The following is a 26,731-nucleotide window of genomic DNA, read 5'->3' on the forward strand; positions in this document are numbered from 1 at the left end:
TGAATAGTTTCACCATGTTATGCCTTTATTTATTAGGTTGCAGAACCATATGCTTTTATAGTTGTTTAACCTGAGAACACTTCCAGCTAAGAATCCTCAAGACAGGAGAATCTCTGTGCTCCATTTGGGAGCTAGCTTCTGATACTTTTAGGGTCATACTGACTGACAGGAGGGAAAAGAAAGAGGATTTCTGGTATCCTTTAGATGAAGAAATATCTTATGGGAACAAGGCATTTTCTGTTTCGAGGCCATCCATTTTTGAGCATTTTATAGTGTGGGTGCATCTCTCTTATTTGTAGCGTGTATCAATTTCTGAGATCGCTCGGCCAATTATTTTTCAGCTAACTTGTGGAATATTAAGGAACTGTATTTCTGTCAAATGTATATTGGTCATTGATAGTTCCTTTTGTCTTTTCATTGAGTGATACTTTTATAATTGATTTATGTATCTTTGTAGTGCTGAGGGCAGTACTATTAGGCAACTAAACAAAAAATGACTTATAACCACTTAATAGTTATGGAAGTTGAATTTTCATTCTGCTCTGTCTAATATGAAACATGTTTTGTTAATTGGTGCACTATGAATCATTTTATGTCAGTGGTGTACAGAATATTAATCTCAGTTCTTAAAGCATGGTTTTATTTGTAGAAGGCTGAGAAACAGTGCTATATTTGCTTTATCAGTGTGTTTACCTGTGGTGAACTTTTATTTGTTATGTTTCATGTGTTAAAGTGCACAAATGTAATTTATATGCACCTGCATAAAATGTTTTACTTGTGACCTGGGTTTCATTTGTCAAACTGTGCCTTGGGTTCAGCAGGGAACTAACCCAACAGGAATCAGGGCTTCATATCATCAAAGACAATATCAAGTTATGCCCCAGAGGAACCCTAGGCATGGATCCAGGTTGTATTGTTTTTTATTGGACCTGACTAGAATATTCTGGATTCCTGGTTTTGATTAGGTCAAATTTTCATATTTGTTATGAGTGCTTTATTTCTCATCCTTGAGTCTCTTGTATGTGGGTGGACAAGAGAGGCAAACAGATGACTACATCACTAAAATTTTCCACCTGCTTCCCTCTCTTAGGCTCTGCTGTCCAGGCTGGATTACATGTCTCTTTTCTTGCAATTTTTATCCTCTCCATTCTCTTTACACCTAGTCCCTTGTGCTTGGTGCAAAGGGAATGCTCTTAATGTTGTTGGTTTTCTTTTTTGTTCATAGATCTTCTGGAAGTACTGCTTCATCAGCCCGATATGGACACCAGGTTTTTGTTCTTATTTTTAAATAGTTATGTTTTGAGAAGTGTGGGTTACTTTGCATACTTTTTTTGTATAGTAGACATCTTATAAAAAGTCTAGCAGCTTCTCTGGCTGAATAAACTTGATGGATGAACTACTAAGGTCTTTTGGTTTAAACAGTAGTTGTACTAGTGCACTGGAAAAGATTTCTTTTGGAGCTGTTACAGTCTGCATGGTTCATAATCCACGTGGATTAATGTGGCATTTCCTTCATAATCCTATGAATTTTCTGCGTTAAAAATACTTTTATGTTTTCCCTAAGAGTTTTAGTAGAAGAGACCCTTTAAATATGTGGCAATATCTACAATTATTATAACTGTCATTGTGTGCTTTTGTACTTAAGGTGTACAAGTAGAAATAAAACATGGCATTTTTATTCTCCTTTCTGTGGGCTTTTTGTTTGTTTGAATTTTGTATCTAGTGCTATTTATTAAGTAATTAGGCCAAGAGAGCAGAATTTTTGTGACTATGCTGGTGCTTAAAAATGTAGACTGCTGTCTGGTGGGATTTTCAAATGTGGTTAAATCATTGCTTAGTTGCCCAGTAGTTGCTTTGGTGCTTTAAAAAGTACCACTAGGAATGCTTGCTTGCATCTTTCAATATCTCAGTACTGTTGCAAATCTGATTCTAAATGTTTAATTATTCCAAGAAGACATCTCAATGCAGGGGAAGTTAAATTCTTTTGAGAACCAAAACAGTAAATATATGGCAATATTAGTGAGCTAATTCTGAGTTGTGTGTCTGAGTTTTCCGAGTTCCCAAATGCATTTGGGAATAATATTGGAACCTGTGAAGCCACTTCATTCTGGTATTAATTTTAGGATTGCTCTGAGGGAAGAGCATAGTAGATAGCCAAATTCTGTTATATTTGCAAAATACAACTTAATTTAATTTTGGAAAACATTTCTTAAGAAACATAAAGCTAACTTCCCATTAGCTAATAAAATCACTTAGTGTGGTGCGCACTTTGTTTTGTGAAACTTGCTTTGTGTGTTTACTCTACCTCACTTCTTGTTCTGGAATTATTTTCCCTAGCATCAGCACAGCTGCATCATCCATTTCCATGGCCCTTTTACCCTCCACTTTTAATTAAAAAAAAATTAAATCAGATGCTGTTTAAAGCTTCCCGTTTAGTTTTGGGAAAATAAAAGTTCACATCTAGCTTAGGCGTGTGTGAACAGCTGTTAAAAGCCACAAGCAAAGCGATACTTATAAAAGTGGTGGGGGGAATTTTAAGAGCAAGCTGCCAGTTTGACTGTACTTTTCAATAGCTCTTCACTTCCAGCCAAATGGTTTTAACAATAATTTTCTTTGAAAAAACCTGTGTTTTATGGAAGCAGCAGCCCAAGCAGTTAGGCCAGTGGTAATAGGAGGCAACTTGCCATTTCTCTTTAACTTTTTATGAAATTTTTCTTTGAATCTGGGGAAATTGCTCATTAGAGAGGTTGGAGGGACTGATGTCCACCCGTGCCCACCCACTGTGTAGGTACATCTGTCCCCATCTGATTATAATGAGGAATCTCATTCACTGAAATTCCCGAGTTCCAAGACTAAGTGTGGAAGGATAGTACTTCCCTAATGCCATATTTTGCAGGCATTATAGTTCTGCTCATGACTTAAGCATTTTGAGGTAATCATAGGATTTCTTTTTTGAGTCTGAATTACCAGTTTTGACTAATTGGTTGGACAGAAACATGCAGGGAATTTATCAGTTGCTGAATATTTAAAAGAAAGAAGAAAGATTTAAACCGTTCCTTGTTAATCCACCTTCTGTACTGTAAGGAGGTTTCAGAGAAAAAAGAAAAATAGTTCCTTAAAGAACATTTTATCTTTACTGATGAGGAGGAGGGGATAGAGTGTAAAATGCTCTGTGACCTAATAGCCATGTGTATGTATCTCTGGAATTCGTTTGGGCAATTTTCTTTGGGCCTGTCCTAGCTGGTCCATTCCATAAGCCAGACATCATCGCTGCAATGCCTTCCCAGATATGGTGGCAGTCTGTCTGAACAGGCGTGACCAGTCCCACTGTGGTAGGGGGACAATAAGTTCGCTTAGCTCAAGCTTCCTGTGTCAGTGTGCACTGATGCTCATTCAGAGCATGCATCTGGATGTGGAATTGTCTTCATACAGTTTGGAAACCTGGCAGATAGATGGCTGTAGCACCAGCCTGGGCTACATGTGGCATATAGATATAACCTTGTATGTGTGAGTGTGGCAGAACAAGCTTTGCATAGTAACTTGTGCTGATCCACTGAGGTGAGATATCCCCTGAGCCACATGTTCTAATTAAGTCTTTTGACTTTTTGGTGGGGCAGCAGAATGATAATATTCATAAATGCTTTTGAAGTTTCTTCAAAGTTGCAATTTTTTTTTTTTTTAAATTGAGGTTGTTGAGGTGCCTGTTATCTTTTAATCTTAGCAGATTACAACCTGTGTTAACTGTTGCCATCACTAAAATGGTTTGTCTTGGTATTTGTTACTTTCATAGAATTATAGAATTGTTTAGGTTGGAAAAGACCTTTAAGATCATCCAGTCCCACCGTTAACCTACACTACCAAGTCCACTCTAAGCCAATCAAGGGTAGACTAGACTAAACCATGTCCCAAAGTGCCACGTCTACCCGTTTTTTGAACACTTCCAGGGATGGGGACTCCACCACCTCTCTGGGCAGCCTGTTCCAATTCTTGACCACCCTTTCTGTAAAGAAATTTTTCCTAATTTCCAACCTAAACCTCCCCTGGTGTAGCTTGAGCCCATTTCCTCTCGTCCTATCGCTAACTACATGGGAGAAGAGCCCAACACCCACCTCACTACAACCTCCTTTCAGGTAGTTGTAGAGAGCAATAAGGTCACCCCTCAGCCTCCTCTTCTCTAGGCTAAACAACCCCAGTTCCCTCAGCCGCTCCTCATAAGGCCTGTGCTCCAGACCCTTCACCAGCCTTGTTGCCCTTCTCTGGACACGCTCCAGCACCTCAATGTCTTTCTTGTATTGAGGGGCCCAAAACTGGACACAGTATCCCAGGTGCGGCCTCACCAGCGCAGAGTACAGGGGAACAATCACCTCCCTGCTCCTGCTGGCCACACTATTCCTGATACAAGCCAGGATGCTGTTGGCCTTCTTGGCCACCTGGGCAACTGTAACCTTTGTTACACCTCTAACTGCTATGTTGGGGTTTCCACACTTGTGTTACACCTTCAGTATCACTTTTGCCCCCAACAGTGTAGCCTGCAGGGTGCATCCTAATGTTTCAGGTTTGAAGGTTTGGTACGGCTTTTGTTTGACATATCTCTCTTTGCAATATGCTCATGTTTTCTTTGCATGGGCAGGTGGTGAAGATAAGTTGGGTGGCAACGTAAATTCTTTTAAAGTTATTTTGTCATTGTTTTCTGCTTATATGCGTAAGTATGTTATGACTTCATATTATTAGCAAGCAAGAACCAAAAAGGTTGTTAATCACTTCCAATTTCTTGGATGTCTCATTTTTGCATTGTTGTAGTCAGAATCCCCTAAGAGTTTCCCACTATCATTTCTGAAAGGACAAGAAACAAGTGGGACAAACAGAATGACAAATGAGTAGTTTCCTTCTGTCACAGTGAGTATCCCTGGTGCCAAACTGTAAAGCTCTCATAGGACTCTGTGCTGGGTTAAGAATTTTGGGTATAAATTACAGAATTATCCTCAAGAACTGGGAAAAGTTTAGGTGGTCCCAGTCTACACAGTACGTATAGGAGGGCAATAATGACCAGAGGAATGAAAAAGCTTTTATATGAGGAGCGACAAAAAAGATTGAGTTCCTTAGCAGTAGGAAAAAGACAAACAGGTGTATAAAACCATGAGAAGAGACTAGAGAATGATTTTTCAATACACACCCAAGGAAATCTCATGCTGTTTTATTAAACAGCAAGCTTAAAATAAACAGATGAAACTACTTTTTCACATTGTGAATAATTAAATTGTGGAAGTCCTATTCTTTGACTGTTGTAGAAGCCAAAATTGCACACAGGTTCAGAAAACCACAGAGATTTGCGAAGGGCTGGTCCACCAGTGACTATATAACATTTCAGCTGTATTCCTAGCAACCTGGAGATGTAGTGTCAGGCTGAGGAATACAGATTGTCTGAAAGTGAGGTATGTGTCAAGGAATGATCATTGTAGTTGTACTGTTTCTTATTTTCCTGCCTCGATACCTGCTGTTGACTGCTCCTTGAGGCGGGTTATTGGCGTGGGTTATACCAGACTGTCAAATACCAGATTTTAAAAAAAACCCCACCAAATTCCTGATCTTGAGCTGTTACAACTCCTGCTCCCCCACTCCACCCTCCAAAAAATCCCCCAGAACAGCAAACTGAACACCCCCCCGCCCTTGCTTTTTTGCCATCAGTGCCTTAGGTTGCGTAGCTGTATTTGTGTGTGTTGCTTTGTAACTGGTTGGTTGGAACAGTGCAGGTGAGAGAACGTGACCTGGATTCTGGTGCTGGCTCCGCACTCTCTCATTTATTTTTCAATACAACAGTCTTTGGATGAAGTAATTAAGAAGTCTGTGGGATAGAGGGAGGCACTGAGTATCTGGGTAGTCCCTAGTGATTAATTTTAGGCCCTCAGGGTCTTTACAGTATCTGATTTTAACAAATTCAGCTGTGTTAGTCACGCAGACTCTTCTGAAAACCCCACTTCTAGCGTAGACTGTTAAATAAGTTTGTTTTGCTGAAAAGTTCTGAAAATCTAACGTAGTTTAATACATTTTTATAAATACGTTTTAAATAGAAGTATGATGGTGACACAATTTTTCAAAAAGTGCTTAATGATGGCCTAGATGAATGTTTAACGATTAACTAAAGTCTGTTTACTGTACTAATTCTGAAAACTTCACTTATGGAAATTATGCCTGCAGAAACTCCATGCCTTCTTAATGTATATTAGAAGAGGAGGGGTGTACTAAGTCACAAAGAAACTAGGTCATCACCAGGGCCATGCTAAATTTTAGTAGATAATATCTTGGGGTTATTTACGAGGTACTTGTTAACTTCTTGACTCATATTCCCCCTTTCCTTTTCGAACCTAGCAAAGGAAGTGCTGCTTATCCTTGAGGACTCCTAACTATAAAAAGTAGAGTGGGTTTGTTTAACTGTTTGAGGTCATGACTGACCAAATGATCTGGGAAAATACACCGTTAGCATCTAAATTCCACTGTAAGTCAGATGTAGCTGATTTCTCTAACTTAAGTAAAAATTGAACGAAGCAGAAACTGTTAAAATCTTCTTTGGTTTTAGGAAATTTTAGAAAAAAAGAGTTAAAAAATTTACAAAAAGAAGTCCTAGCTGAACCTTAACTTGCTTGCTTAACATTTTCAAATTAAAGTGAATCCTGACAAAAAATTTTAAGACTGCATACATGTGTCCAAATTCAGCTGTTCTTAGTGTTGTGTTCCCCCGAACACTCAGCCCAGTCTGAGGAGGTGGTTTTGCAATTGACTTAACCCAGTTTCGCTTGTGTCAGCTGTAGTCATGGTAGCGCAGAGGGTTGGTTCAGTTCACTGATCCAACCTAAACTGAACAGAACGATGGGAGGAGTTCTTGTTTGAATGAACTCGTGTATGCCTTTTATTCTGCAGTGGTACTATCACATGAGAAGGTTTGGAAGTGCTTGGCCAGTAGCACAGGGAAAGCCAGGACCATCCATTTGATTTGCAGTTATGTTAACTTAAGCAGCTAAGGAAACTACCACTTTTCTAACTCTAGTTTCAGGCCAGCCCCTTCCGCTGAACCATCTACTTTCCTGAAAACAGTTTTTTTGGTGTAGGTTTTTTTAAATTTATTTTTGTTTTTGTGTGTGAGTGAGACAAGAAGAGGGAATTGGATTGCTCTGCACAGCCAGATGGCCAGGTTAGCTCTGAGAAGAGCATGGACCCTGCTTTGTTAGATCTGTAACAATCAAATTACGTACAAAGTACTTTTCTTATTCCTTTGGGTCCTTTATGCATAATATAGCTTTGAAGTCTTGGAAAAAGTTGTTAACGATTTTTGTTCAGTCCCTTGTAGCTAGCTTGATGAGTCGGTTCCTCTTGCTCATCTGAGACTGGTCAATACTGTAAAGTTGCAATATTAGTATATTCTGTCTTAGTGTGTCCACTATTCGATGTTTTTAATTTGTTTGGAAAAATAGTAGATATAAATATTGCAGAAGAGCTTTTGTAGCTTTTCCTCAGTATCTGAATCAAATATAGCCTTCTATTAAGTTAATGAAGTTTTGGACCAAAGTGTTCCCATCATGATAGAAATTTATGTCAGGAAGAAAAAAGAGAGACAAGAACAGTTCCTCAATACAATGATGAATCAATCATCAATGTATTGATTGAAGTTCAGTTTTGTTTTTTTTTCCTGGGTGACTGGTTAGTGATAATGAAATATGTGAGTTGGCAAATGTGAAAGAGGTTTGTACAGTCCCACTTCCACTGTCTGGTTTGAAATCATCATATTGTTGAAATATAAATCGTTTGAATTCAGTCCTTTGTAGTCTTTGAAATGCTGTGGCTCAATTTAAGAAATAGGTGATAAATTTATGATCAGTGATTGAATATGTTTGGTTTTCATTTCTCCTTTTATAGTTAATCAAAGTATGTTCTATTTCTTTACTAAGCAGTCTTGGTTCTTTCTTATAAAAAGTAATTTAATATAAAGTTAAGTTGTACTATTAATTTTTTTATCTGCCAGTTGAAAACAGTTTGGCTTGGTAATAATTAGTTACAAAAGCTTCCAAATGGAAGAAAAACTGGGCTGCTGTCAAACAGGATTTGATACACATGGAACAGTTAAGCAGTAATAAATTGCCTAGTAACTGAGTAATTTCACTCAGATATGTGCCAATCTTGCCTTTACATTGAAAAAAGTTTGGAAGAACTGATGTTTGAAATTGCTTAATGCTGGAGGTTTATTGTAATAACAATAATACTGACTTGGCCTGATCTTTGAACATTTAAGGCTTGTTTTTTATATCCCAGTGAATGATTTCATGTTCATTTATAATTTTTGCTGAGGGAGAGCTCCCAGAGGGATATGTAGGAGAAGCACTAAGTGTCTCCAACTCTTTATTGCATCTGCTGGAAGCAACAATGGAATCTGGCATGAAAGGGCCCTGAAGCTGACCTGGGTTGGCTCTGTTAGGAGCAAGTAATTCAGAGTACTGGATAAAAGCATCACACTTGAGAGGATAGCCATTTTTTTAACATGGCTGTTTGGCGTGGAATCAACAGAGGATACCTGTGGCAACAGTCTGTATAGATGGATGCAGCAGCAGCCATCAAGAGGGCTGGAGTGTGTCCTGTGAGGAAGTGTTATTTATTAGGTAAATGCTTTTTATAGGAAGAAGTTTTGTATTAATAGCTCATTTCCACGGCTTCATGAAATATATTACTCTCAGATATATTCCTATGCATTATTTTTAGAACACTGTTTTAGGAACTGCTGTGTAAGGATAAAGATTTTCACTTGATGTTATAGTATGTCCGGATTTACTATTTTTGGAAGAAATTAAATGTACAACTGTACCTAGCTTACAAAGCACTGTAGAATGTTTGAATTATAGGCAGCAATGCAAATGTTTGATGGGGGGGAGGTAGGTGGTTTGTTTGTTTGTTTTTTAATTTTGTCTATAATTACAGACTGCGTCTAATCTCTTAATAAGGAGATATCTCCCTTTAATAACATGAAAAATTTAGTTTTTCATATGCAGTAGTGAGACTGACTTTGTTAGCTTCCCTGTCCTTTTGAATGCTGACAAGGAATTTGGCCCTTCCGAGCTTATGGAGGCTGCAGTTCCACGATTGGTTGGTTTTGCGGTGAAGCCATTTACAGCTTGAAGCTAGCATCGCTGCCCCACAGGAAATTGGATCTGTGACTTGATCTGCGTTAAACAGAACATTGCAAAAAGAAATGGGGCTATTTTTAACATGGATCAGCTCATTGAGCTTCATAAGCTCATACAAGTTGCATGGCCTCCTAAGTAGGTGAGGAGAGAATAGTGCACTGTGACATGAGGGTGGGAGCTGAGCCACAGTGTTTCAAAGATTACAAAGAACTGAATTCAAACGATTTATATTTCAACAATATGATGATTTCAAGCCAGACAGTGGAAGTGGGACTGTACAAACCTCTTTCACATTTGCCAACTCACATATTTCATTATCACTAACTAGTCACCCAGGCAAAAAAAAAAAACCTGAGGAGTGGGACAGGTTGGTGAGATTTTCTGAGCTTTGGTGCTGGCATCGGTAGGTCTTGAAACTGTGGCCAGAAAGTCTTCCTGTTGACTGCAAAAGGAGACAGATGTGAGTGACTGAAGGTAGGATCTAAGAAATGTTGTATAAGTTTTCATTAAGATCCCAAGACCTTGAGTTGATGAAATTATAATGAGCTTTATATTTTATGGCTGCCAATCCACTAAATCTTTGTGAATTTTAGAATGATAAATCATTTAGTGGTGTTCTTAGTATTTAACTGAAGATGACTATACCTTGTCCTGGGATTGATATATTCAGTGATGATGTAGTAGATACATCAAAATCAGAGAAAATATTTGAGAAATGAAAAAAGCTGATCCATCCATGGTTTGCAGATATATTGGACTAGCACCATCTTCTGAATGTTTAGTACATTACAGCTTTATGTCTTCGCTAAGGTATTAAAGAACATTTAAAAAAAATATTCACTCAACTTTGAATTTCAGTAATCACAGTACTGTAGTATCTTTTTTACACTCTACTGAGTTTATGAAATAGTTAAATTAAACCAAAACAAAGAATATCTGTAGTTGAATTAGTGAGAAATTAAGATTTTTTTTTTACACTTTTTTAACCTCTGTCCTAAAAAGTAGATTTAATATTACAAGGAAGGAAATTATTTTGTGAAAAAAGCTGTTGAAGTCCAGCAATTTGTCACTAGTAGCTCAGCTAAATAAATCCATTTAAGCAGTTTTTAATGTTGTTTCAGTAATCCTGATAAAAATAATTTCATGTTGAATCAAAGAAAGATCTATTATTATTATTCTGTCAGCAAGTTTTGTTTCAGAGTGCTTGGCCTGTCTTTAAAGTTTGGTATACGGAAGTTTGGAAACTGCTATAAAAATGGTAACGTGTAATCTAAAGAGGAACGTATTTTCTGAAGTTAGGCTCGTAGAAATTCATGTGTCCAGAAGAGTTCATATGATATGAACATCTTAAAATATATATATTGCAGTCCTCGTAGTGTTAAAAATATTCTTACAAGATTATGAATCAAGTAATTCTGTGTTTCTCATATGTTGCTCTGTAAAGGGTAGTGTTAGATTAGTGAGAGAAAATGTAGATTCTAAATGGTAGAACTTTTTTCTTGTTAGTGTCACTAAAACATTGGCAATTAGAAAATGACATAGCACTTGAAACTTGTTTTTATTTTCAATGGTGTGTTTAATTACTGTGTTTGTGAAGGATTCTGGATCCAAAAAGTGAAATATTGTATTTTATTACTTGTAGAAACTCTTAAGAATGTGAGAAGTGCTGCAGCTACAGTTGCAGAGATATAAAAATGATTCTTATGTATTTTTATGCTGTATTGTATTTGAGTTATGGTACTTAATTAACAGAATTGCCATTTCTCTGAGATGGTCACCCTAATGCTATTACTGTATCATTTATAATTTCATTAGACTTTTCATTGTCTAATGCCAGTGTGTTAGAGTGTGCCTCTGGGGACTGGAATTCCAGCTGTTGTTGGGCATCCTGGATTATGGTTTGTGTGAGTACAGGTTAGATTGTTTTGTTTTGCTTTCTCAGTGTCTTTCAATAAATTAGCCTTTCCCAGCTGTGTGTGCTGTGCTGGTCACTGTGACTGCCCGGTGATTTTTATAATTGAATTTATATAGCAGGAAAAATCCAGCTGGGGGTGTGTGTGTGTGTGTGTTCTTCTGACCCAGCCATTTTCTCATTTCTCCTTGTCTCCAGGAAATAGCTATTTATAAAGATGTCCAAATTAACAGCTTTAACTTCATAAGGAAGTAAAACTAATTGCTATCAAATTTCTCATTGGCACAAAGATAAGGAAGCCTGAACACAAGTGTTAAAGAAGATGGAAGTTGATTTAGTACACAAAGCAATAAATTCATGGTTCAGTGAAATTTCTTAAGCAAGGCTTTAAATTTATCTTTTTATACACATTTCATTTTTCCATTGTAAAAATAAGAATAGTATTTGACTAATTTAGTGGGAAGAGAATTAGTCAGCAAATGATCTGTTAGTAATTGCAAAGTGCTTATAAACTGGCGTAAAGGGCAATGTAAGAATCTTACTGACTGCATAAAAACCAACAGTGAACAAACTGTCTTTCCATGAGGAGCTTGTAATCTTAGGACACATTTCTTTGTGGAAAGTAAAAACTAATTGACCAAAGGTGTGAAATTAGAGAACATTAAAGTCCTGTGAGGAGATGCGTTTGAGAGGGAGTGCGTTAACGCATTTGCTGAAGCTGGGCTGTTCACTCTCCAGACCAGTATGCACAAAAGCATTTCGTGTTCTTTCATTCACACCCCGACTTGATTTGTTAAGCTTACCCTAAGGGCATGTTTATGTAGGTCTCTACACTGCAGACAGTAAATGGAGAGATGTGGTAAAATCATGTGCACAGACGTCTGTACTGCCACATCTAAACTCCTTGTGCCCAGATTAATGCATTTCAAGTTAACTTGGTCATCTCTTTGCTATGCCACTGTCTGCCATCTAGATAGATCTTCAATGTACTTAGTCACTTGAGTTGCAGTGTGGGGAGATGGCAGTCAACACATGCCTTTCATTCTCCTCTCTTGCTTCTGTGTCCTTATGACACCGTTTTAAAAAGGCAAAAAAAGGCAGAATTGTTCCAATTATGTTTTGATCCTAAGATAATACTAGAAGGTGACTCAGTTGTGTATTTGTTTAATAATACCATCTTTTTTGAATACCTGTTTCCCAAAACGTCTGCATTAGGGGTAAGGATAAGGAGTATAGGTACCTAACAGAAGGGGTCAGATTCTAACTATCAGTATAATCTTAGTCTGTTCAGTCAAATGATAAATGATTGCAAGAATTTTTGCCAAGAATTTATTGAAAAATGAAAATGGGAAATGTCTAGCTGAGAAAAAAATACTCTTATTTTCTCTTTAACTGTCTCTTCAAGCTGTGTAAGCCAGTCATCTGTCATCTTAGTTTTGAAAAGAAACTTGGGTGTATTCTTTTTTCTTCATAAGAAATTTTACTTTGGTATGAAAAGATGCCTGCTGTTTGTATTTGCAAAGGTTAACATACCATCTTAAAAATGACCTGTCATCTACCAAACATTATACATGCTTGTTATTAGGCAAGAATCCTCTCACATTCTGACCTCTGTAGTTAGCTGCACTTGGTGTGCTGAGATGGAGACGTTTGCTTCTGGTTGCTCTTCTTGCTTTTTGTTGAAACCTATTTTAAATGTTGGAAATGCTAACCTTATTAACCTTTTGTCTTCCAAAGATGCACAAGAACCACTATGTTTTATAGCTTTAGAAATCCTTTCTTATTTAACAGTATTTAAGAAAGTCTTACTTAATATGGGATGTTTTTATGTAGGAAACTCGATATAAAGACTACAGCTACCTCCATAAATACAAATTAAAGAGAACTTTCCACGCTAAATACATTCTTCTTTGTTATTTCCTGTGTTAGAACAAACAACTAGCATCTTCAACCTGATTTTATTGTGTGAAGTAGCCTTATTCTAAGCAGCTCATCACAGAGTTTATGTCTTCATGTGTCATTCTTTGAGAGGAAAGAGAATTCCACATAGGCTTTGTACAAATAAGTGGAGGCCCGTAAGACAGGTATGCATAAAACCAGGCAAACCTCACTTCACAGGCAAGATGCCTTCTGTTTTTAACTGGAGACCTAGGAATTGCTCACCTTTCATTTCGTATATTAGGCATACATTTTCTTGTCTTATATCTGTAGGAATTTGTCTTGTGGTTTAGGAGTTCAGATCATAGATTTGGCATTTAGAAAGTTTTATTTTTCTTTAAAAGTTGGCAAGCATACTTCCTGATAGTTCTAATTTTTTTAGAGGAGGAAGTGTTACAATGTTTTGTGTAAATTACAAGAGTTTTTAAGCTATCAATTTTTTTTAGCTTTCTGAAACCAGTAATTTCCTGTTGTAGCTGGAAATGTTAAGTATAGTTTTTTACGTATTAAAGTGCAGCACCAGCTATTATTATTCTGCCTTAGCAAGTCTTCTAATACAATGTTTGATTTGTTACTATGTCCTCATAGGGAAGCATCAGCAGTAGAGTGTACATGACAGTGAGAAAGTAAACACATGCTTGCAATCAAATTAATGTATTTCATCTGTCTTCAACTAGTAACAATCTGTCATGCTATCTATCTGAGAAGGGGCATAAACAGTTTATTTTGTGTTTGGAATAACTTCCTGGAGGTAGTTAATGTGACATGTAGTTTGTCTGACATGAGTATAACCAGATCAACACTCTAGATGTTTTCTTGATAACCTAAAAAAATTACTGAGAAAATCTGTACTGGAACTATATTTATATTTCGTTTTAAGCTTCCTTAAATCAGAGTAGTGGCATAGTTTTCAGGACTTCTATGAAAGGGTTTTCTTTTCTTGGCAGTTATACGATTTTAGTGAGAAAAAGATTGAAAGTATTAATAAAAATGTGACTACAAAAAGCTGCAGTTTGCACTCTGACATTTAGGTTTGAATATTCGAGAAGCAGTATGTGCTGTAGTAATTTAAAAGTACCAAATCAAAACTGATTTTTAAAAAGCTAGGTAATACACAAGGTCTGATAGTACTGCAGACTTGGTACAATTTGTTTTCAAATTAATTTATTATTATTTCTGCATAATTCTGGTTATGATATATCAGATAATGATCATTATTAAAAACATCAGGTATTTGTTATATCAGATGAATTTTTAATTTGTACAGAAAGAACCTTTGTGTCTAATTAGAAAATGAAAGTGCACTTGCTTGAAGTTCCAAGTAATCCATTCAAATATTCTTGGAAAACTAAGGCATAATGAAATAGCTCCATCTTTTAGTGGGAAAGCAGTAGGTTACTGGTAAGCTGAGCAATAAAAAGCTAGGGAGGTTTTTTTGTTACTTTTTTTTCTATTTTCTTTGGACTGGTGGCAGAATTAGAATTAAAACTTGGTAATATTGCTTATGGCAGAAGAGGCCTGAGAGGGATTCCTTGTGGTCAGAGCTGTGGGACCTGCCGGGCTGTGCTCTGCTGAGGTGCTATGGGGCAGAGGTCTGATAAACTGGGCAGTGAATCCTGTTACCCAGAATGCTGCTCCCAGTATTCATCGTGATTTCTATTTTATTCTTTAGAACCGTGGATATTTGGGCACATCTTAGAGGAATCCCATTTTTGTTCCCTTTTCATGCACTTTTGCTTATGCATGGGGGAGGCAGAACCTTCGCACTCTGAAATTAAACTGACTATGCTTGTTGAGCAGTGTATACTGCGTGAAGATATTACTGTAAGCAGTATTGTCTTCATCACCTCTGTTAGGTTTTCAGGTGATCAGACTAGGTTTGTTCTTAAGAAATCAGTCTGGAATGATACCAAAAAATAGGATGAAAAAGAGATCGTCATATACAGCCGCCTGTTTTATGACCCTGAAGTATTTTCAGAAGAGAAAATATGTACATAATTTTAAGCACATGTAAATCAAATTAATAAATTATTAAAGCATTTTACTTGTCATGTCTGTGTGGGCTAATCGTGATAGCTCATTATTTAAACATTATGTAATTGTATACCTTGTGTGAACAGCTGCAAATACTTTGCAGAAAGATTTATATTTCTTTTTTCACAGCATACTATAAAAGAATATATTTTTCTGCAGTACTGCAGATTAATATAGATGTTTACTTATAACTTCAAAACTATCCTTGATTATATTAAAATATGAAATGGTTATAATATGCATGATAACTACAAAACTACATAGTTGTAAATTCATTTATTTGTTAATATCAATTTTAATAGCAGATACTGTAATTATCGATAAAAGAAAAAGTTTAGCTTAAACAGGAGAACTGCTCCTTTGTAACAGATTCCCTCGCAGTTATTACAGTTGCAAGCTTTGAAAGTGAAAGATGGTCAGATTTGGGTGGAGAGGCGTCCCTTTCCTGAAATTCTCTGAATTGTCCCTTTCATGTTTCTTTCCATACATACAGTTTAGAAAATGGTTAGGTTAGTTATCACTGGTACAATCATCTAAAATGACTGTTTAGTGCCTTATAGTTTACAAGTGTAATCTCACGATCCAGGAGGAATGCCAACAAACTATTAAGCATTCAGACTTGTTTAACTTGCATTATGCATGCCACTCAGCTGTTTATGCCATTCTGAACAAGTACTGACACTATTTTTTCAGTTGCCTGGAAGTACCTGTACAAGTTATATATTTGTGTTTCTTCCAGAATTACCTGAAAGGAAGATTCATGCAAAATAGATGTTTTCCGACTTTACAAAACTGTAGTTTTACACGGAGTTCTTCTCCAGTGATGTTATGGAAGAAGAGACTGGCAGCCCTGTGGGAAACAGACATAAATAGCATGAGTAGCAGCCTTTACATTCTGCATAAATGATGTTCTGTTGTCTTGTTAGAGTATGTGCAGTTATTGGCTCGAGTGACAATATTTAAATAAAAATACACTACTATTACATTTTTGGCATTTTGAAAGCTTATAAAACCAGAACATTCATCATTCTTCTAACTGATGATACATATTTTAAAATACTTACTGGCTTCATGTTTGTACCAGTTGTATTACTCTGGTGAATTGTTACACATATTTTTATGTAATTAATTTTAAGACAATACAGCTGTGGAATTTGGTATCCCAATTTATTCCTTGAAGCAAACTCTGGCAAACTGATTATATTTGTTCTAGTTCATTTCAGTGAAGCAGGTGAACTAAAGTAGTATTTAAGCTGCTTGACTATTGGTTGTCCACATACGCATGGTGTGATGGAATGGAAATGCTCATTTGACCCCACACAGTGGTGCTACATGGCTTGTTGCAAGCCTTTTTTATATTGAAGGAATGGTACATATATCTAAATAGTGTAAGAGAAACAAATACGGCATTAGTTCATTTACCATTAGTGGTTTCAGAGTCTCAAGTCAAAAATTGCAGAATTATTCAATGAAGACTGAATTGCTATTGAATGGCTCTGTGTGGGTAGATTGTAAAGCACCCATTTGTGTTTTATCTAGCACTTTCTAGTGTTTTTGTATTCCCTTGCTGCTACCCACTAAACTAAAATTTCAGTGACTGACTCTTAATTTCTCAAGTAAAATTATATAGAAATTTGACTTTGAATAACTATTTATACTGTCTCAAGTGTTTGCTCAGAATTTTTCTATCATTTGGTATCTAGCCTTGCAGACAATCATTTAAAATACGATTTCCTTTTCCATTTTGAGTTAGCACTGTCTATCAGCTTTTGACTGCAAGTAAGTGATGTATAGCAGCAATTCAAAGGATAATGAAAATGTTGTTTGTATAAATCACCTGAAGATGTGATCTAATCAGATCTCTGGTCTTAACTTAAAACGACTATTTTGCCCTTGTCATCTTTGAAATGTCACTTGCTCTCCACAGAGGTGACCATGATGGTGTTTACATCTTTTTCCTTACATAGATTCTGCAGTTTTCTTCTTACCTGTTCGTTTCCACCCCACCCCACTGCACCCATCTTCAGGAATGCCTTAGAGGGAGTATCTTTGGGATTTCTATGGGGGTTTCATGCTTGTCTCCTAGATGCTGTTTTCTTTTTTCACCTCACTAGATCTCTCTTTAGTCTCACCTAAAAATCAAAATTGAACTCTCCAGAGTTCATGAGAAACCAGCCTTACCTGCTTTTGCTGCAGCAAACACTGGTCTGTGCTGGTTTCATCTATGAGGTGAGATTTTTCACTTGGATCTGTCTGGCTTGGTGGAAGTCATGTCTGAATTCCTGAAGTTCCTAATGTTATTTTTGTTGTGCCAGTATCTTTATGGAATCCTGGTACATACAAATGCGTACAGATCTGTTAGTTATGCAGCAGCAATTTGTCTTGCTAGCTTTAATTGAAATGACTCTACACCCCAGACAAGCTGAAAGGTGGATGTTTGGTTTGATTCCAGAGAAACAGAAGGTTGAGCTCTTGACTAGTTAGTTAGAAACAGAGTTGCAGAAGAGGACAACTAAGACAATGGAGGTAATTTTTGGAGAATATTTTTGTAGTTGTCACATGAGCTTCTTAGTGTATATTTCAGGCATGAAGAAGAAGGCTTAAGAATGAGCAAATGGCAGCAGCCCATATTGTGGATGCTTTTTTCTTAGGGACTTCAAAATGACTTGGGGGGCAGATGAGCCCCTTTTCCTGTCCTCATCAGGCCAATCAAGGAAACAATATTATGACCTCTCTCCCCCTCACCCCCCCATTGCTCCTGATGTCCCTCTGCTTCTCCTGATTTCAGTTTTCATGTGGTTTATTTAAATATTCCATTTAATGCAAATATACTAAGTGGTTCCTGTATAGTCAAGGAATTAGCAGTGTTCTTGTACTCCTTTGACATTTTAACTATTGCTTTTCTAACTTTCACTGCCATTCCTGTTGGTCCCCTTTTTAAGACCTTTAGAATTTTAGAAATGATAGATCAAAGAAATGTTCTTACTGCATTCTGTAAAAGTTACACATCTTGGGGTTGCTTTAGCTTTTCATGAACAGAAAACATAATTTATTAATGTAGATAGCAGAGTTTGTATCCAAGCACTTAATCCAAAGTACTGGTTTGTAACATTTGTGTGCTTTAGAGATTCACTGTTTTCAAATAGTTAAATCTCTTTTCACTTTTCAAACTAAAATCCTTGTGTCTCCTTTACACATCCCATTGTGAATTTCTAGCCATCAATTTAAATTCTACTTGGTAAAAATGGGCCTATTAATTTTCTCCTGCTGTTGTCTTTGTCATTCATTTCAGATGAGGAGGATGACTGTACCATCTGGCACATAAACTTCACTTTGGGCCTTTCTCTAAATGTTTGTGTTTGATGTATGTCCAAATCTTGTAGATTCTTTCTTTGAGACCTTTGTTAGATATGGCCTATTACAACCATTACTGGAGTTAAAATGTTCTTATTTTGCATCTTAATTTCAGTAATTCCTTTTTCTTGGCCAATGCAATGTTATCTAGTCATTTAGAATATTCGCAAGATCATTTTCCTGCTTTGTAAAATCAGACTGTATTTATGTATCTGATTCACTTTCTTTCTATCCAAAACTTATTTGTCTTTGCCTTCAAACTTTTCATGGCTTAAGTGCATTCTAGTATCATCCTTCATCCCAAGATATCTATTCCTGCTGTTAATTGGCTCATCAAACCAGCCCACATTGGCCAGCTGTTAGTTTTCTTTCTATAAAGTCCCTGCATTCCTTATAAACATCTTTTTAGAAAATCATTTTTCTCCTTCAAATCCCTCCTTAAAGTCTTTTGCTGTGATGTCTAAATAAAATCTGGACAAGACTTATCTCCTGGTGTGCTAAGAATTCTGCCTGTCGAGCTGACCAGTGTCAGATGTTTAAAACAAAAAGGACTGGAGGGCAACTATTCACTGTATTTTAGCTGATCTTCAGTAACTGTCTATGATTGTGCGCTTAGCCTGTGGCAATGCAAAGTAATTTGAGTTAGCATAGTCGTCTTTCACTGACTGCAAACTGCAACTTTTTATAGTTAAATATTTATTAACACTTGAAACCCTTTTCTTGTACTAAAACTGTGCCCCCTTTCATTGAGAGCTAATGTAACATGAATTGCCTAGCATTTACTGTGGGCTGAGGGTGTGCATATGGACAGTTACCTGGCAGTTATCTAGCACAACAGTAACTGTACAGTTCACAGCAGACTGCCCATAATTCAGAAGGTACTAGGTGAAATACTTGTAAGTGGGGAGAGGAACGGAGAAGTACACAAAATTCAGAAACATAATTTCACCTTGATTTTCACTTCGATTCTGTTAGATTCTAGGATCTTGTGTGCTTTTAAGTTCTCTACTGTAGTAGGGTATATGCGCCACTGACCATATATTATTCTTGATGTTTCTTCAGATAGAAAATAGGAGGCATTTGAGGATATGATTTCCAATATGACAGTAGCATTTTCTTCCTGAAAATTCCTCAACCTTTTAGCATGCTGTTGTGTCCTTCCACTCCCTCTTCTTTCCTTCCTGGGAAAGAGTTCAAGAGAGATTGTAACTTGTGAGATTGTCTTTATGGACTTGCATAAGCATGTCATGGTATTTTAGAGGGATACAGTGTAAATGCTATCTATCTATTTACTTATTTTTATTGTAATTGCGTGTAGGTTTTTGGAGTTTGGGTATGGTCGAAGAAATACAGTGAGTGAAATTTGGAGGTGGGGTTAAGGTTCCTTTCAGAGCTTGTCAAATACAAATAAAGAAAATAAATATATATTTTTCCCAAAAGAGTAATCTCACTGTTGTGTTTTCCAAGCTGCACTTAAAGTTAATATGTGAAGACTAAAAATAATAGTTAATAATGATATGGTTTGGGCGGTGTGCTGTATTTTATTCTTAAAAGAGTTTCAACAGAGGCTCTATTCTGGTAGTTATTTTTCAGAGAAAAAAGTTAAGTAGCTGTTACATAAACTGCAGGAGTTTTAACAAAATTGTTATCAATTTAGGGTTTTATCTTAGTAAATGTATTTATTCCTCCATATTTTATGAAACTATATATTCTACATTTAGTATTATGAAAAACTGTACTACGAACATCAGTGTTAATAGCTTAGTATTTTAGTCCTTCACAAATTAATGCCTGTGGTAACTGGATGATTTTAGGCCTGTTCTTATAAACAAGGCTTTACTGATGTGCAAGGAACAGTAATATGTGGCAAAACCTCCACACTAACCAAGGTAAGCAGTATAAATGGGGTGTAGGAATCCCCTGTTAGACTAAAAATCTCCAAGAGAAAATCTCCAGAGCCTACAAATTAAAGACCTCCAATATCATTTTAAAATAAAGCCTTTTATGTAGTAGGAGAGCATTTTTTCAGCTGATAATCAAATGACACTATTATGCAGGCTTACTAGATTTGCAAATTTACAAGTTTTTACAAGTCAGTTGGGTCCCTTCCTCAGGAAATCAGTTTAAGTTTTTTTTTCCTGTATTGACTCAAAGAGCCTGGTTGTCCTTAAATCCTTCTGAATATACTTGCCTTATAATTTGAAGGCATTGAGTCAACACCCGTATAGGAACAGTAATGCAATAAAAAGAGAAACTGTTCAATATAGTTTCCAGTTACCTTAGGATCAGATTTGGAGAAACTGGAATGTACACAATAAAACCTGTGCAAGACTTGAGTTCCATGTTGTTTTGGAAGCAACCAGTGCTTTTCAACATAAAATACCATTTGAAAGCTTTGCTCTGCTTCCAGTGGTTGTAAAATGATAAAAATGAAAATGTGCGTGATATGCATTTTACTTTTTTTAATTTTCTGAATTAAATCTTTGTGGGATTGAAAATTTCACATACAAATAACTAAGCATCAGTGGTTTTACTCAGTTAATTTTTTTATTATAGTGAATGTTTTCGCTCTACCATGTTCTGCAATAAAATTCTTTATAACTCATTTACATTTTTTACTTAGAAAAAATATGTAGATTCAGATGTGCTTGGTGAACTCTATTTTGTGAAAGTCTTTAGATTACACTGGAATCTCCAATATGCATTATGCTTGTAAACAGAATGCTCAAAATTTAGTTCTCTCTCAGGTTTTTGTATATAATTAGCAGTAAAGTTGTTACAAATTTCTTGTGTGTATCCAGAAATAAATTTGTCCTTTTTTTCAATATGGATGTGTTGCATTTGACCATATAATTTTAATTGTGGTTTCATTTTAGTTTTGCAAATAAAATTAATCTGAGGTAATTAGTTATTTTTATTTTGGCAAATGATTGTAAAAAGAAAGAAACTTGTATTTGCATACATCTGTAAAGGAAAAGTTTACATCTGATGGTTTCCAATGAGTAATTTCTAAGACAGGTAACTAAATGGGCTCCATTGTAGTAATTTTTCCTTTTTTCAACTTATTTTTAGTTGACTTGGAGCATATGCGCACAGTGAAAGTTGACAAGCACCAACGATTTTGTCAGGAAAACAATTTCAGTAGCCATTTTGTGTCGGCCAAGACAGGAGATTCTGTAAGTAAGAAAAATAAAATCCTTGTAGATGTCTTTGGTTTTTAAAGAAAGCCATTATCCTGGGATATGATGTAGCAGTTTTATTATACTTCACATATCAAGCCATTGAGAACTTTGGCTGCTGCAGGTCCTTTTTGCCTACTTGCTTGTGTGAAAAATAGATCTTTGTATAAGTGTATATGTTCTTTATTAATTACAGTGGTTTCTCATCTGATTTGCAGTTTGAGGTATAGATTTTAATATGGAAATGGTCTAGTTTATACATCAGCATGAGAACTGAGACCAGCTGGATCTCTGCTGTCAGCCTGTAGTTAAATGTATTCCTTCAGTCCAGGTTGAGTCCCAGCTACAGACCATCAATATAGAAACTTTTGGCAGTTGATAACGTCACAAGACCTTGTTGTGATCAAAGTTTTTAATACGGGTCCTGAGCCATGAGAGACACTTCCTCTGCAGGTCCACTGAAATTTGAACATTCTGGTATTTATAATTCTTTGCAGAGCACATTTTTGAACAATCTTTTGAGTCTGAGCTAACTGGGTTATTTGTTTTAGTTGGAAGCCTGTGGAAGAAAAGGTTCTATTTCAGTTGACTGTATCAGTCAAATTAAATCACACTGTATTGTTTTGCTTGCTTTCTGTCACATGCCTAATGACTTTGCCATTCCCCGAAGACAGTCCTGTATCTGTCTCCTATTTGTGACAACATAATTTACTTTATTTTTATGTTATTCAACAGTAAGGCCGTGTTCAATTATGTGGAAGTATAATTCTGTAACACAAATGGAATCGCTTGTTTTAACATCTTTGATGTAACTTCTACATTGCACTGCCTAATTTTATAAGATAATAGTTATTCTGTAAAGTCTAACAATACTACTGTTACAAATGCAGTGAATCCTGATTCTCCTTATGGTTTGCATCAAATCTTTGGCATAAATTTTTGTTTAAAGTGTGAAAATTCAAGTTTTTTATGCTAGAAACAAGAAAAAAATTATAATACTTCAGTCGATGAAGTGTGCATCTGATAAAATGTATTCCTTTCTCAAGGAGACAACCTTTTTGTGGGATTTGGTAATAGGAAGAAAAAGCAGTTCTTTTTGTAAGATTGATATATTTAACGTTACAAATTATGAAGGATCTTTAGTGCATCTTTTTAATTCATTCATGAATTACAGCAGCATCCCACTATATAAACTGATTGTACTTTTTTTAACTTACTGTTTAAAAACAAAAGTAAATCTGAACATTCCTAGAAAGCATTAACCAGAAATCTCTTTAAATATCTACTAACAAAAGAAGGTATGAGGTATAGTTTACAGTAGTTCATTTTTAGTGTCAATATAGATTTGAATTAACTCACTGTTTTCACTGGCTTTTCAAAATGTTCATGTATTTGAATAGTTGTGTGGGAAAGACAGGGTGTTTACCCTAGACAGTGATTTAAGAAGGGGCCATCCATTGCTACTGTGGATATAGACTAGAGGAGTCTTAAATACTTAGTTAAGATAAATTAAGTGATTTGTTTTGTTCACCTCAGATCTTTCCAACAGACTCATTTGCAAAAGATAATTTTATGTACATAGAATAGTCCAAAAGTCTCCTCAGGGGAGAAAAACTTGAAAAAAAATAATGAAAGATTTAGTATAGCTAACTGTTTTACTGTCCATCAAATTGCATACCTAAAGCACTGAACTCACACCTGATGTTTTGTGCACAAAGCATCCTCATGGCAGGTGATCTAGCTCAGTAGACCTGAGAGCCTGGTATGGGTTAAAGTAGGTCTCTGGAAAAGGTAAGCCTCTTCAGGATTTCCTTTCTTGCTGTGTGGATGCTAGTAGAATAGACCAGTACTAGACCAAGTAGTTCAGAGAAAGAGAAATTATTTTGGAAGCTACCGAGGCTTGTTGGTTGTGCCACTAATTCATTACTAGTTTCCATGTCAGGTTTAAGAAGAGGTTGTGTAAATGGTATTTTTTTAAATTTTCATCGAAAATTACTAAAAGCAGTTCCATAGGCGTTACCTTTTGGGGATGGCAGATGAAAAGTAATGTTTGTTAGTAGTTTAGATAGTGAGCTCAGTCAAATGTTTAAGCCAGGAAACATGAAATTGCTACTCTACCCTTAATTGGTTAAGTGGTGGACTTGGTAATGTTAGGTTAATGGTTGGACTGGATGATCTTAAAGGTCCTTTCCAACCTAAACGATTCTATGATTCTATAAATAACCATGTACATAAAATATAATGTGTAGCTTGACAATACAGTGTTCAGCAGCAGTGCAAGCTTAAGCTGCTCCTCTTTACCATCTGTTGCATTCTTTAATCTCATTTAAAATGCAGCTGCCTAAATAGTAAGATTGGTGGCCTGGATTGAGATGAAGTAAAGGAGTTATTTAAGATAGCATTACCACCCCATGTTATCTGTCAAACCATGTCCAAAGTCTAACTCTGCTAGGCTGGTGTGTGCTGTACACCATTTTGCTTGTTTCCTAGATAACTTCTGTTCAGTATAACGTTCGTAATGTTTTGCAAGACTCTTCAGAACAAATGTATCATTGCTTGGCTTTTGTATTGCTAATGCTTTTTGAACGTGCAGTAGAGATTTTGGTGTGATGTTGATGCACAGTTCTGTTGTTCTCAGTTTCAGAAACCTACATCTCTCTTGCACAATACACTGGTAAAATATTCTTGGGCTAAACATTAGTGAATACCCTTATTCATATTTTATAGCACTGAGAATAGTAATTGAGAGGTGGGTTGTGTAAAAGCTTGTTTAAACTTAGGTCTCTAGAGGCAGAGCAGAAGTGTTGCTTAACAATCCAGCATACTGCTCATTCCTTGTACCATTGTTGAGTTATTTTCTCCAATTTTTAAACAAAATTGAATGTACCAGATAAGGTTATTTTCAGATCTGTTTTGCAAAGGTCATAATTTTGTATATCTCATTGTTTACAGTTCAAGAATGGTTTGATGTATTTGAAAGAACCTCAAGAATGTCTGGTTTTAATCATTTAAATGCAATTTAATTTTTTTCCATAGGTCTTCCTGTGTTTTCAGAGAATTGCTGCTGACATACTTGGCATCAAATTAAACAAAGCAGAATTGGAACAATCACAGGTGGTTTTCCACAAATACATGTTTTTTCCTAGTATTTTATTTACTATTAAAAAAATAGTCTAGTTGCAAATTAATAACTGTCCTTTAAAGCAAGCTGCATCTGTTGTCCTGAAGACAATTATTTACTTTTGCAACAGCTTTATTTTATTATTATAATTCTTTATTTATCCATCATTATAAACTTGCTGAAACAAGAAAATGTATGTTCAAAAAATTAGGAAAAAGTTTGAGTGCTGCTTGTTTAAAAATAGTACTTAAAATTCTTTTAGAAATTAAAACCTCTCTATATGTATGCATATACAGGTATCATGGAAGACATTCATATATACATTAATTACTGTACATTGATGTCAGATACAGTTTTTATGATAATTGTTCTTTTTTAATTCTTTACATATTTAAAAACAAATTTCATTTTAGAACACTACAGATGTAAGTGGTAGAAGGCATAAGCTTCTGTGAGTGGAAATGTTCTAAATCAATCTTCATTGTAGTCATACAGGAAAAAATACTATTTGTCAGTCATACAGTCAGGAATTAACTGTCAAATCCTGTGTTTGGTTAATCTCAGATTTTAGTTTTCATTGTGTGCCTGTATAATACAGGACAAGAATACTTTCCTCAGTAGTGACTGTCTGCCTTGGGGAAGGAATATCAACTTTGTAGTCACTATTTCCCATTTTATTCTGAAGTGCAGATGAGAAATTAATTCTATTCTGGTTCAGCATACCCATTCTTAACAGCAGGCAGACCTGTGGAATCATGTGTTTGGGTGGCTGTTACGGCTCCCTGGCATCTGCAATTGTTTTTTCACTGTACTGGTCCCAAATAATCTCCCCCTAAAGGAGCTGCATAGTTTCTGCCCTTGCATTTTGTGTTTTGTTCTTTGCGTTATGAGTGTTATCTTGGGGATTTTCTGCCATTTGCTCTGCAGTAAGAAACGGCTGAGAGAGAGGAGAATGTTTCCCAGCAATAGGTAGGAAGGTCATCAAGAAGGTTGTGCCCCATTCTCTTATATTGGTTAGCAGTGAGTTAGGGATGTGAATATAGGGATTTCGCTGTGAACGCATGGCAAAACCCTGCTGCATGTCCTGCTCTGAACTGTAGCAGAGCTTTGTTGCAGTTCCTGCTGTTCAGTAACTAATGTATGCAAAATAGCTCTAATGAGTTTTATGACCTTATGAATGAGTGGGGAAAAGATGTTTTCACTGTTTTTAAAAATTTGAACTATATCTTAATTAAAATGTGAGTACTTGCTTAACTGTATCTACAAGAGTTGGAAGTCACTTAGATTTTGTCAGTGAAAGTTAGGAGATCCAATATGTGTTAATTGTTCAAATAAGCAATCAAGCAAGAGGTTTTCTAATATAACGCCTTTTCTGTTACCACCTCCTTCTTCCTAGTTCCTGCTTCTAAAAATAATTTTCCTGCCAGGAAGACTGTGTGCACAGGTTTAAACCAAAAAGATTTTATACAAACCCAGTTTCAGAAACCTCAAAAATGAAGATTATACGACTGAGGCAACCCTTACTGTATAATGACATTTGAGATTACAATACGCTCATTTTAAATTTACTTATTGAACCAAAAGGTAGCTAGCTGTTCTAGTGGTGTAATATCCTGGAACTGCTAGTTACTACCAACATTGAACAAGTACCACAAAGTAAGTCAACAAGTCTGTTCAAAAGAAAGTCAAAACATTTCTTATGTACAGCCTGGTCTCCTGCTTTTTGAAATATACAATAAATATGTAATTTCTGAAAATGTTTTGCCACAGCAGTGTGTACTGTCTGTGTTGAAGTGGTTAACTAGAAAACTGTATTGCAAACAGTAAAATGGTAAAATGTACTTATAGTGCTTACCTAACAAGCAAAGCTAAGGAGCTTCGAAGAGCTGTAATTTATAGGTAGAAAAATATTGTGTCTTTCCAATGATCTTTTACTACTAAGGCACCATCCATCTATTGTTCTGAGCTCTATGTTTATTTGCATATAGATAATTCAACACATAAAGAGTTCTTTAATTTTTCTTTG

The 26,731-nt window shown here is 36.0% G+C and overlaps 1 protein-coding gene across 3 annotated transcripts in view; it reads left to right on the top strand.

Annotated features, from left to right (window-relative positions):
- The window catches only part of RAB28 (RAB28, member RAS oncogene family), a 67,060-nt gene that overhangs the window by 34,847 nt on the left and 5,482 nt on the right, over positions 1-26,731 (top strand). For all 3 annotated transcript variants that reach the window (XM_075709650.1, XM_075709649.1, XM_075709652.1), the window contains exons 5-6: positions 21,478-21,581; positions 24,621-24,698. In XM_075709650.1, the coding sequence (XP_075565765.1) occupies positions 21,478-21,581; positions 24,621-24,698 (182 nt within the window). The remainder of the gene's footprint in view (positions 1-21,477; positions 21,582-24,620; positions 24,699-26,731) is intronic.

This window comes from Pelecanus crispus, chromosome 4 (assembly GCF_030463565.1).
Source record: "Pelecanus crispus isolate bPelCri1 chromosome 4, bPelCri1.pri, whole genome shotgun sequence".
Classification (NCBI taxonomy): domain Eukaryota; kingdom Metazoa; phylum Chordata; class Aves; order Pelecaniformes; family Pelecanidae; genus Pelecanus; species Pelecanus crispus.